This window comes from Mus caroli, unplaced genomic scaffold, assembly GCF_978045245.1.
Source record: "Mus caroli unplaced genomic scaffold, Mus_caroli_1 scaffold_6, whole genome shotgun sequence".
NCBI classification, from domain to species: Eukaryota; Metazoa; Chordata; class Mammalia; order Rodentia; family Muridae; genus Mus; species Mus caroli.
The window spans coordinates 145346526-145360437 of record NW_028227261.1 but is presented as its reverse complement, the minus strand read 5'-3'; the positions used below and the strand labels follow the sequence as shown (position 1 = coordinate 145360437).

Below are 13912 nucleotides of genomic sequence, written 5' to 3'. Positions count from 1 at the left end.
AGAAGTGACAGCTCATGCTGGAGAGGATGTGGAATAAAGGGAACACTCATCCATTGCTGATGGGAGTTTAGGCTCGTACAGTCACTATGGAAATCAGTGTGGCAGTCCCACAGGAAGATGGGAATCAATCTACCTCAAGATCCAGCTATACCACTCTTTGGCACATACACAAAGTATCCTACCACAGAGAAAATTGCTCAACTGTGCTCATTACTGATCTATTCATAATTGCCAGAAACTGGAAACAACCTACATGCACCGCAACTGAAGAATGGATAAAGAAAATATGGTATATTTACAGAATGGAGAATTACTCAGCTGTTTAAAAAAAGAGCCCATGAAATTTTCGGGTAAATTGATGGAACCAAAACCAAACCAAACCAAACCAAACCATTACACAAATGCATCCTGAGTGAAGTATCCCAGACTAGGAAAGACAAAATATTATTTGATAATTGAATTATAAGAGCATATCTAGTGTTAAGTCAATGATTACCAAACTACAAGCCATAGACCAACAGAGGGTAGGAATAGCATAAGGGACGAGATGGAACAGATAGATCTGATAAGGAAAGGGAAAAGGAATAAATACATAATGAGGGATGTATGGGAGGGAATACATAAAGCAACTGCTAAAACTGAAGGGCGTTTGAGGGGTAGTATGGAAATCTAATACAGTAGAAGCCTCCTAAAATATATACAAATAATGGAGACATCAAGTCCCAAGTGGTCATCTCTTGTCACCAATGAACCATAATTAGTTACATCTATTAGTTACTGGCCAAAGGGTCCCCACAGGACTCTTCAAACAACTCAGGCAGTTACCAAGACTATAGATTGCTCTCCACAAACTGACAGCAAGACCCCATGCTTGAAATAACACCTATACAATTCATTGAACATTTGAACTGGTGCCTATATAGAACCTTTACCCCCCACTTGCTAGTATCTTTGGCACAGAATGATACTCTCCACATTACAGAAATAAAAATGTAAACACCACATGAACCATGAACCCTTTATCTGCAACAATGTACTGCTTGCAAGACATGCTAGTGCAGTGGTGGCACAAACCATATGTTGGGAGTAACCAACAAATATCTGATTTGATACAAGTTTAAATACAAACTCAATACTTCCTGGGTGACAAAGAACCTGAGACTAGATACCCCAGGGACCTAGGGTAGAAGCCAAGTAATACTGGTCTAAAGAAAAAAAAAATGTAGCAATAAAATGATTCCTAATGATACTCTGCTATTCTCATAGATCAGTGCCTTGTTCAGTCATCATCAGATAAGCTTCATTCTGCACCAGATAGGAACAAACACAGAGACCCATAGATAGACACTGCAGAGTGAGAGACCTTGGAACACTCAGCACTAAATAGGATGTCTCCATCAAATCCCTTTTCTCAGAACTCAGGGAACCCCATGAAAGAGGAAGCAGAGAGAATCTAAGAGACAGAGTGGATGGTCAAAAGAAAACAAGGCCCTCTAAATCAATATGAGCAAAACTTAAACGAACTCACATATACAGAAGCAGCATGCATGGGGCCAGCATAGGCCTGCACCAGGTCCTCTGTGTTTATATTATGGTTTCCATAATTTAGTGATTTTTTTTAAAAAGGAGATTTCTGAAGGTGCAAATGAGTGAGTCTCTGATTCTTGTGCTTTCTCTTGGGCTCTTTTTTTTTTTTTTAAAACTCCTGTTGGTTTGTCTTGTTCAACTTCAATGTGATTGTTTCTGTTTTATCTTATTATATTTAATTTGTTGTATTTTTTTTTAAATGTAATGAATAAATGAAAAAATAAAAACCTACCCACTAGGGTAAAGGTTAACACATGAACTGTCATTTATACCTGTGGGGAGAGGGAAATTCGGTTTTTCCCAATAAAATGACACTGGGTATACATCAGCCAGTCCAGGGCAGGGCTCATGTTCAGGAGTAGCTGACCAACCCATAATAGACTCTGTAGTTTTTGTTGTTGTTGTGTTGTTGTTTGTTTGTGTGTGTCTGTGTGTGTGTGCACGTGTGTGTGTATGGTGCTCTCACGTGCTTTTGTGTGGTTACAATTTGTTGTCGAAGGAGGGCTGTAGGTTTATTTTGTTCTCCTTGGGAGGTTTTGTTGCTTTGGGGTTTATGCTTGGTTTTTGAGAAAGAACTTAAAGTTGGGTGGGTAGGAGTGGGAAAGCACCAATATACTTAAAGCTTATGAATGAGGAAGTAGAAAACAGTCGTAACAAAGCACACCACTGCCACTGCCACCACTACCACCACCACTGCCATCACCACTACTGCTGCCACCAGCTTCAGCCTCTGCAGTGGCTCCCACCGTGCTGTTGCCATTTTGTCCCCTCAGCCTAATCTGCACTTTACAGCAGTGAACACAGCTCAGAGATACTCCCTTCTGAGACAGTGACAGACGTGCTGGGCTCTCCAGCTACTCGTACACTGCAGAGGTACAGAGAACAGAGCACTCTTTAATTGAAAGCACTTGTGTATTTATCCACATACATATATGTATACAGACAAGCAGATGCACATGTTTAAAGACAGTGCGGGCAGATCATATGCCACAGGAAGCTGTCAGTAGAAGACTACTCACTTATCATCTGGCCTGTGCATGAGGAAGATAATCTAGAAGACAAGAGCTCACCTTGCTGCCACAGTGTGAACTGGCTCCAGTCGCCCTTCTCCCGAAGGTTTTCATCCTCAGGCAGGAAGAGACCCTTGGCTTTATCCATCACCATGAGGCCTTCATCACGGATCAACTTCCAGTTTCTCTCTAAAGACTTCAAAGAATATTTTAGTTTCACTGAGATGAAAAATATTTTGTGCAAAACATCTCATAGTGACTCAGTTGCTTTGTTTAAGAAAGAAAGGAAACTAAACTACCAACCAAAGAGTACACATGGATGGGTCCATGGCTCCAGCTGCATATGTAGCAGAGGATGGCCTTATCTGGCATCAATGGGAGGAGAAGTCCTTGGTTCTGTGGAGGCTTGATACCCCAGTGTAGGGGGATGCTAGAGAGGCGAGGCAGGAGTGGGTAGGTGGAGGAGTACCCTCTTAGAGACAAAGGGGGTGGAGAATAGAGGTTTTGTGGATGGGAGATCAGGAAGGGGGACACCATTTGAAATGTAAATAAATAAAATAACCAATAAGCAAACAAACAAACAAAAAAACATCTTGACTAAAAGCAAAAATAAGAAAGAACGAAAGAAAATTCTTGCTTTCATATAGATGCTTATTTTAGTTTCTTTGGAACCTAAAGAAACTCAAGTATATTGAGAGAAGGGGCTGGGGAGGGAGGAAGGGAGGAAGGAATGGAGAGGGAAGGAGGGAGGGAGGAAGGAAGGGAGAGGGAAGGTGGGAAGGCAGAAGGGGGGGGTAAAGAGAAAATTCAGATCAGAAGGCAGCTTATTATTGGTTAAGAGTTCTTGCTAGCTACTTTTGCAGAGGAACAGGGTTTGGTTTTGTGAACCCATAAGGTGGCTCTTTAACTCCAGTTCCAGGATTTTCCATGTCCTCTGTGGGCATCAGGCAGATATGTGGTGCACATGCATTCAGGTAGGGAATATGTACACATAAGATAAAAATGAAAAAAATAAACTCATAATCTATGAAAAGCTTTCTTGCTATAATTATTTGTATTATAACATGTTTAAAGTTTCTCTCTTTATTCTCACCCCTTCCTTTCTTTGTCTCTGTTTGTCTCTCTCTCTGTCCCTCTATCTCTCTGTCTCTTTCCCTCTCTCTCCCTCCTTCCCTGTCTCCCCTCTTGGTCCTCTTTCCCCCTCCAATCTAACAAGAACACCCGTTTTGCTAACGGTGCAATGACCAAGTTCCATGTGACTCCAGCATCCACACTGGAACTCAGATCACAGATTTAATTTCAATAGTGTTCCTTACAGTGACACCATTCCAACAAGATAGACAGTAGTTAAACTTTCAAAGGTTTTGGGAAATCAGCCACTGGGGCAGGATACATTATAAAGTTAATAACAAAAGGAAAAAAATGTTTAGAGTTCAATCAAATAAACAAGCCCTTGACTTATTCTGTATAAGGTTGCTCTAGCCTCAGCTGGGGCTTCATGTGGGCAGATTTAGTCCTTGTCCCATTGCACTGTGGTGTCCCTCAGGAGTAGGAAGGCTGGTGGGAGCAATGGGTCGAAGCAGACAGGGGTGAGTCTACAGAGCATTAAGGAGGTACAGAGTGAAACCGGGGTTTGGGAAACCCCGTTTTACCCATGCTCCAGCAAACCATCTGGAATAACAGGGCCGGGGATCAGAGCAGGACCGCACTAACTGGATTTCAACATAAATCAGGGATCAGGATCTTGGCTCCGGGACTCCGCCGAGCTTAGTCTCTACAGGTCAGAGTGGGGACCACGGGGGCAGACGGCTTCTGGGACAGGCAGGAGCCACAGAGCCGCTGAAGCAGCACCCTTTTGGGGCCGCAGACATCCGGCACCCTCCCAGTCGGAGGACAGTGACCTGCCCTGCAGGGAACGCCATCTTGGCTCCGGGACTCCGCCGAGCTTAGTCTCTACAGGTCAGAGTGGGGACCACGGGGGCAGACGGCTTCTGGGACAGGCAGGAGCCACAAAGCCGCTGAGGCAGCACCCTTTTGGGGCCGCAGAATTCCGGCACCCTCCCAGCCGGAGGACAGAGACCTGCCCTGCAGAGAGCGCCATCTTGGCTCCGGGACTCCGCCGAACTTAGTCTACAGGTTAGAGTGAGGACCACAGAGGCAGACAGCTTCTGGGACAGGCGGGAGCCACAGAGCTGCTGAGGCAGCACCCTTTTGGGGCCGCAGACATCCGGCACCCTCCCAGTCGGAGGACAGTGACCTGCCCTACAGGGAGCGCCATCTTGGCTCCGGGACTCCGCCTAACTTAGTCTCTACAGGTCAGAGTGAGGACCACAGAGGCAGACAGCTTCTGGGACAGGCGGGAGCCACAGAACCGCTGAGGCAACACCCTTTTGGGGCCGCAGACATCCAACACCCTCCCAGCCGGAGAACAGTGACCTGCCCTGCAGGGAGCGCCATCTTGGCTCCGGGACTCCGCCGAACTTAGTCTGTACAGGTCTGCTGACAGAGGATACTCAGAATCCCCAGAAGAACAACCTCTGAACAGAGACAACTATAACAACTCCAGAGATTACCAGATGGCGAGAGGTAAAGGTAAGAATCTTACTAACAGAAACCAAGACCACTCACCATCATCAGGACCCAGCACTCCCACTTCGCCCAGTCCAGGGCACCCCAACACACCTGAAAAACTAGACCTGGATTTAAAAGCATATCTCATGATGATGGTAGAGGACATCAAGAAGGACTTTAAAGAACTACAGGAGAACATGGCTAAAGAGTTACAAGTCCTTAAAGAAAAACAGGAAAACACAACCAAACTGGTAGAAGTCCTTAAAGAGAAACAGGAAAACACATCCAATCAGATGATGGAAATGAACAAAACCATACTAGACCTAAAAAGGGAAGTAGACACAATAAAGAAAACCCAAAATGAGGCAACACTGGAGATAGAAACCCTAGGAAAGAAATCTGGAACCATAGATGCAAGCATCAGCAACAGAATACAAGAGATGGAAGAGAGAATCTCAGGTGCAGAAGATTCCATAGAGAACATGGGCACAACAATCAAGGAAAATGGAAAATGCAAAAAGATCCTAACTCAAAACATCCAGGAAATACAGGACACAATGAGAAGACCAAACCTACGGATAATAGGAGTGGATGAGAATGAAGATTTTCAACTCAAAGGACCAGCAAACATCTTCAACAAAATTATAGAAAAAAACTTCCCAAATCTAAAGAAAGGGATGCCCATGAACATACAAGAAGCCTACAGAACTCCAAATAGGCTGGACCAGAAAAGAAATACCTCCCGACACATAATAATCAGAACAACAAATGCACTAAATAAAGATAGAATACTAAAAGCAGTAAGAGAAAAAGGCCAAGTAACATATAAAGGCAAGCCTATCAGAATTACACCAGATTTTTCACCAGAGACTATGAAAGCCAGAAGATCCTGGACAGATGTTATACAGACACTAAAAGAACACAAATTCCAGCCCAAGCTACTATACCCAGCCAAACTCTCAATTAACATAGATGGAGAAACCAAAGTATTCCACGACAAAGCCAAATTCACACATTATCTCTCCACGAATCCAGCCCTTCAAAGGATAATAACAGAAAAAAAACAATACAAGGACAGGAACCACGCCCTAGAAACAACAAGAAGGTAATCCCTCAACAAACCTAAAAGAAGACAGCCACAAGAACAGAATGCCAACTTTAACAACAAAAATAACAGGAAACAACAATTACTTTTCCTTAATATCTCTTAATATCAATGGACTCAACTCCCCGATAAAAAGACATAGACTAACAAACTGGCTACACAAACAAGACCCAACATTTTGCTGCTTACAAGAAACTCATCTCAGAGAAAAAGATAGACACTACCTCAGAATGAAAGGCTGGAAAACAATTTTCCAAGCAAATGGTCTGAAGAAACAAGCTGGAGTAGCCATTCTAATATCAGATAAGATTGACTTCCAACCCAAAGTCATCAAAAAAGACAGGGAGGGGCACTTCATACTCATCAAAGGTAAAATCCTCCAAGAGGAACTATCAATCCTGAATATCTATGCTCCAAATACAAAGGCAGCCTCATTCATTAAAGAAACTTTAGTAAATCTCAAAGCACACATTGCACCTCATACAATAATAGTGGGAGACTTCAACACACCACTTTCACCAATGGACAGATCATGGAAACAGAAACTAAACAGGGACACAGTGAAACTAACAGAAGTTATGGATCAAATGGATCTGGCAGATATCTACAGAACATTTTACCCTAAAACAAAAGGATACACCTTCTTCTCAGCACCTCATGGTACCTTCTCCAAAATTGACCACGTAATTGGGCACAAAACAGGACTCAACAGATACAAAAACATTGAAATTGTCCCATGCATCCTATCAGATCACCATGGACTAAGGCTGATCTTCAATAACAAAATAAATAGAAAGCCAACCTTCACGTGGAAACTGAACAACACTCTTCTCAATGATACCTTGGTCAAGGAAGGAATAAAGAAAGAAATTAAGGACTTTTTAGAGTTCAATGAAAATGAAGCCACAACATACCCAAACTTATGGGACGCAATGAAAGCATTTCTAAGAGGAAAACTCGTAGCTCTGAGTGCCTCCAAAAGGAAACTAGAAAGAGCACACATTAGCAGCTTGACAACACACCTAAAAGCACTAGAACAAAAGGAAGCAAATTCACCCAAGAGGAGTAGACGGCAGGAAATAATCAAACTCAGGGGTGAAATCAACCAAGTGGAAACAAGAAAAACTATTCAAAGAATCAACCAATCAAGGAGCTGGTTCTTTGAGAAAATCAACAAGATAGATAAACCCTTAGCCAGACTCACTAGAGGGCACAGGGAAAGCATCCTAATTAACAAAATCAAAAATGAAAAAGGAGACATAACAACAGATCCTGAAGACATCCAAAACACCATCAGATCCTTCTACCAAAGGCTATACTCAACAAAACTGGAGAACCTAGATGAAATGGAGAACTTCCTAGACAGATACCAGGTACCAAAGTTGAATCAAGATCAGGTTAATGATCTAAACAGCCCTATATCCCCCAAAGAAATAGAAGCAGTCATTAATAGTCGCCCAACCAAAAAAAGCCCAGGACCAGATGGGTTTAGTGCAGAGTTCTATCAGACCTTCAAAGAAGATCTAATCCCAGTTCTTCACAAACTATTCCACAAAATAGAAACAGAAGGTACTCTACCCAACTCATTCTATGAAGCCACAATTACTCTGATACCTAAACCACAAAAAGACCCAACAAAGATAGAAAACTTCAGACCAATATCCCTTATGAATATTGATGCAAAAATCCTCAATAAAATTCTTGCTAACCGAATCCAAGAACACATCAAAACAATCATCCATCCTGACCAAGTAGGTTTCATCACAGGGATGCAGGGATGGTTCAATATACGGAAATCCATCAACGTAATCCAGTATATAAACAAACTCAAAGACAAAAACCACATGGTCATCTCGTTAGATGCGGAAAAAGCATTTGACAAGATCCAACACCCATTCATGATAAAAGTCTTGGAAAGATCAGGAATTCAAGGCCCATACCTAAACATGATAAAAGCAATCTACAGCAAACCAGTAGCCAACATCAAAGTAAATGGTGAGAAGCTTGAAGCAATCCCTCTAAAATCAGGGACTAGACAAGGCTGTCCACTTTCTCCATACCTATTCAACATTGTACTTGAAGTCCTAGCCAGAGCAATTCGACAACAAAAGGAGATCAAAGGGATACAAATTGGAAAAGATGAAGTCAAAATATCACTTTTTGCAGATGATATGATAGTATATATAAGTGACCCTAAAAATTCCACCAGAGAACTCCTAAGCCTGATAAACAGCTTCGGTGAAGTAGCTGGATATAAAATTAACTCAAACAAATCAATGGCCTTTCTCTACACAAAGAATAAACAGGCTGAGAAAGAAATTAGGGAAACAACACCCTTCTCAATAGTCACAAATAATATAAAATACCTTGGCGTGACTCTAACTAAGGAAGTGAAAGATCTGTATAATAAAAACTTCAAGTCTCTGAAGAAAGAAATTCTAGAAGATCTCAGAAGATGGAAAGATCTCCCATGCTCATGGATTGGCAGGATCAACATTGTAAAAATGGCTATCTTGCCAAAAGCAATCTACAGATTCAATGCAATCCCCATCAAAATTCCAAATCAATTCTTCAACGAATTAGAAAGTGCAATCTGCAAATTCATCTGGAATAACAAAAAACCTAGGATAGCAAAAACTCTTCTCAAGGATAAAAGAACCTCTGGTGGAATCACCATGCCGGACCTAAAGCTCTACTACAGAGCAATTGTGATAAAAACTGCATGGTACTGGTATAGTGACAGACAAATAGACCAATGGAATAGAATTGAAGACCCAGAAATGAACCCACACACCTATGGTCACTTGATCTTCGACAAGGGAGCTAAAAACATCCAGTGGAAGAAAGACAGCATTTTCAACAAATGGTGCTGGCACAACTGGTTGTTAACATGTAGAAGAATGCGAATCGATCCATTCCTATCTCCTTGTACTAAGGTCAAGTCTAAGTGGATCAAGGAACTTCACATAAAACCAGAGACACTGAAACTTATAGAGGAGAAAGTGGGGAAAAGCCTTGAAGATATGGGCACAGGGGAAAAATTCCTGAATAGAACAGTAATGGCTTGTGCTGTAAGATCGAGAATTGACAAGTGGGACCTCATGAAACTACAAAGCTTCTGCAAGGCTAAAGACACCATCAATAAGACAAAAAAACCACCAACAGATTGGGAAAGGATCTTCACCTATCCTAAATCAGATAAGGGACTAATATCCAATATATATAAAGAACTCAAGAAGGTGGACTCCAGAAAGTCAAATAACCCCATTAAAAAATGGGGCTCAGAACTGAACAAAGAATTCTCGCCTGAGGAATACCGAATGGCAGAGAAACACCTGAAAAAATGTTCAACATCCTTAATCATCAGGGAAATGCAAATCAAAACAACCCTGAGATTCCACCTCACACCAGTCAGAATGGCTAAGATCAAAAATTCAGGTGACAGCAGATGCTGGCGAGGATGTGGAGAAAGAGGAACACTCCTCCATTGTTGGTGGGATTGCAAGCTTGTACAACCACTCTGGAAATCAGTCTGGCGGTTCCTCAGAAAATTGGACATAGTACTACCGGAGGATCCAGCAATACCTCTCCTGGGCATATATCCAGAAGATGTCCCAACCGGTAAAAAGGACACATGTTCCACTATGTTCATAGCAGCCCTATTTATAATAGCCAGAAGCTGGAAAGAACCCAGATGTCCCTCAACAGAGGAATGGATACAGAAATTATGGTACATTTACACAATGGAGTACTACTCAGCTATTAAAAAGAATGAATTTATGAAATTCCTAGCCAAATGGATGGACCTGGAGGGCATCATCTTGAGTGAAGTAACACAATCACAAAAGAACTCACACAATATGTATTCACTGATAAGTGGATATTAGCCCAAAACTTAGGATACCCAAGATTTAAGATACAATTTGCTAAACGCATGAAACTCAAGAAGAATGAAGACCAAAGTGTGGACACTGTGCACCTTCTCAGAATTGGGAACAAAACACCCAGGGAAGGAGTTACAGAGACAAAGTTCGTAGCGGTGATGAAAGAATGGACCATTTAGAGACTGCCGTACCCAGGGATCCATCCCATAATCAACTTCTAAACGCTGACACCATTGCATACACTAGCAAGATTTTGCTGAAAGGACCCAAATATAGCTGTCTCTTGTGAGACGATGCTGGGGCCTAGCAAACACAGGAGTGGATGTTCACAGTCAGCTATTGGATGTATCACAGGGCTCCCAATGGAGAAGCTAGAGTAAGTACCCAAGGAGCTAAAGGGATCTGCAACCCTATTGTTGGAACAACATGATGTACTAACTAGAACCCCGGAGCTCTTGTCTCTAGCTGCATATGTATCGAAAGATGGCCTAGTCAGCCATCAATGGAAAGAGAGGCCCATTGGACTTGCAAACTTTATATGCCCCAATATAGGGGAATGCCAGGGCCAAAAGAATGGGAATGGGTGGATAGGGAAGTGGGGGGGCGCTATGGGGGACTTTTGGGATAGCATTGGAAACGTAATTGAGGAAAATATGTAATAAAAATATTAAAAAAAAAAATAAATCAGGGATCAGGTACAGCTGATGAAAAGCATGTTATAATACAAATAATTATAGCAAGAAAGCTTTTCTTCTGCTGTGGGTGGCATAATAGACATGGGACACTGGAAGTAACTGCACAATAGCAGTATTTCAATGCACAGCATAGAAACAGTGAGAGCATTGTGAGAGTGAGATGCCTTGTGAACATCATTCTACCTTGGGGTAAAAAGAGGCACGCGACAGAATGAAAGCGTTTTTGGTGTCATTTTGTTTTGACCAACCTATTTTCCATGGACTTATGATTTAATGTAGGAAAAGAAAACCTGGTTAAATCAAAAGGACTGCACAGGTGGCAGACTCCCCAAATCAGACATTTCCAGCTTTGTGTGGGAACTATACCGACCCAGCATGAATCTGCTACCTCATACAGAATTTCAAATTTCCTCAAGCATTGCCCCATAGAGTGTGCACTGAAACTTGATATGTATCCAGGTTGTAACCTACTCTGGGAGCAAGTAGGTGAATCTCAGCCAATTGCCAGATGCCAACTGTTAAACCAAGGTCAAATAGGACAGACCCAAGCAGCAACCAACTCTGCCTTGCTAACATTTTTTTGTTGTTGTTGTTTTAAATTCCCTTCCTTTTCTCTGGCTATGAATACAATCTGCTCCTAGGGCACAGAATCCTGAGACAATACATGCAGACTGCTCCCCAATTCTGGAATCACATATAAGACCAATTAAGGTCTTAGGAGGTTATATTTGTCATCCTTGCTTTTAAAACCAGGGGACATTTTTATATCATGTGAAAACACAGGAGCTCTGACTACTGCAGGGCACAGGGTTTGATTAGAGAATGCTTTGGTAATTCTGTTCCTATGAAGCCCACCATTGCCTTCCTTGCAACCCCTGTGCCTCCTCCTCCCGTGTGGAGGCCTGCCAATCACTGGTCCTTGTTCAACGTCGTCCAACAACCGCAGTCCCTCTTCAGTCATCCTAAGCTGGCAGGTTATAGCTAGGAAGAGCAAGAGCTCATGCCAACAAAGGGAGGCTCAAAAGTCCTTGCTAGGTGACGTCCCGGGAGTGAGAGAACTAGAGGATTTCGTTAAGGTTTCAAGATTATGAGGAAGAGGAAAAAGTGCACGCCGCAATCTTGCAGTGTGCTCCTCACTAGTGCTTCTAAATTGCCACAGTACTCAGTGTTATTGTAGCTTGGTCAAGTTGCTGGATAAATCTGTTAGATTCTTGTGAGTCTGTCACACAGACAAGGAGAGAATTACCTCTCTAACACGTGAAATTACTTTCCAAATGAGGTTATCGGAGCCTTATAAGGGCAAGCTTTGCCTTCCCCCACCCCCAGCCTTTTAGAAATCCCTTTTATTTCTTTTGAAAGCTGATTTTAAGGGCATAGTTGGGAACAGCTGATCTTTTTGTTACTAAAATAGGGCACAAAGTCCTAGGAGAAAATGTTAAAGTGATTGCATCACTCAATATAATTTAAATTTCTACTTAAGAACAGGCTGTCTTTTTATATGAAATGTCAGTCCTGCACCCTTCACCCTCAGCCTTTCTGGAAGTGTTGCCAAGGTACTTTTCCATGGTAGTAATCATCCCCCCCCCATGTGTGTATGTAATTAATTAATGACTTTCACTGTTGTAGGGGCACATATGTGTCACAGTATGCATTAGAAGCTTAGAAAATGATTTGAAGGAGTCATTTCTCTCCTCCCATGTAGGCCTTGGAAATCAAATTCAAGTCTCAGGCTTGGCAGCAATCTCCTTTATGTGCTGAGCCATGTAGCCTACCTGGATTTTGTTTTAAAGTCTTTTGTTCCCCTGTGTGTGTTAGTTGAGCTGGGTGACAGCTGAAGCCCAGACATCACACATCAGTGCAGAGGGGTCCCAGTGCCTGACTCTAAACACATGGGCTCAAACGCCATGCATGATCCCCATCTTACTTGCCATGGCTGATCTTGGTTGTCAACCTTAGTGGACTTCGAGATGCCTAGAAAACTAAAATAGCACAGTCCTAGGGGCATCTGTGTAGATGATTCCAGAGACGTGTGGCAGGAGGGCTGGAGAAGTGAGCAGGGAAGATGCACTCTGAACATGCGTGGTATCAGCTCATCATCTGGGAGCCTGGATGGAACTAGAAACAGTGCAGGGAGAAGCTGGTATATGATGGATCTCTCTCTCTCTCTCTCTCTCTCTCTCTCTCTCTCTCTCTCTCTCTCTCTCTCTCCCTCCCTCCCTCCCTCCCTTCTTCCTTCCTTCCTTCCTTCCTTCCTTCCTTCCTTCCTTCCTTCCTTCCTTCCTTCCTGTCTTTCTTTCTTTCTTTCTTTCTTTCTTTCTTTCTTTCTTTCTTTCTTTCTTTCTTTCTTTCTTTCTGAAACTAATCCCTGTTTAGTATCTGAGACTTTCTGCTGCCACCACTGTCAGAGGACATCCAACTCCAGCCTTTGACTTTATTTCCCTAGCAATCTGACTCAGGACTGAGACCCATAGCCTCCCAGGACAGCTGCATCTTTCAGCTTCTAGCACTGAGCAGGCCTATTGCTTTCCTCGGCCCTCCAGCCACTTTGAAACTAACCAGGCTCTGGTCTTCTAACCAATCATGTTCTAAGCTTATGCATATTCTTTTGATTGTGTTCCTTTGTAGACTACCATGACTAACCAAGAGCTACAGAGATTTCTATTTATGTCCATAGTAAACCATCAACTTGTTATTTTTCTCTTTTGAGTTCAATACTCTGTCATAGAAATTGATGGCTGGAAGGATCTGTACTGTTGCTCTAGGGGGTAGCATTTCTCCTCAGGAAACACAAAATGACTCTTGGGAGTGGTTATTAAGCCCACAGCCCACAGGCCTGTGGCCAGCAGATTTAGCAACAGAAAGCCACTCTTCTATCCCCTCCTCAACCATTCCTAAGGTATCCATGGAAAGAAAGAGAGTCACACCTTGGCCCAGAGACTATATACTGCGGTGGGCATTAGAGTGATTCCCCCCGAGTTCTCACAAATTGGGGTTCACACAGGCATGCTCAGGTCAGCTCCCACCCATGACAAGTGTCAGAACTGAGTGAATCACAAGATG

The 13912-nt window shown here is 42.7% G+C and overlaps 1 protein-coding gene across 15 annotated transcripts in view; it reads right to left on the bottom strand.

Annotated features, from left to right (window-relative positions):
* Positions 1–13912, bottom strand: part of Asph (aspartate beta-hydroxylase) — a 209783-nt gene that overhangs the window by 30540 nt on the left and 165331 nt on the right. For all 15 annotated transcript variants that reach the window (XM_029476170.2, XM_085839501.1, XM_029476159.2 and 12 more), the window contains one exon: positions 2658–2793. In XM_029476170.2, the coding sequence (XP_029332030.1) occupies positions 2658–2793 (136 nt within the window). The remainder of the gene's footprint in view (positions 1–2657; positions 2794–13912) is intronic.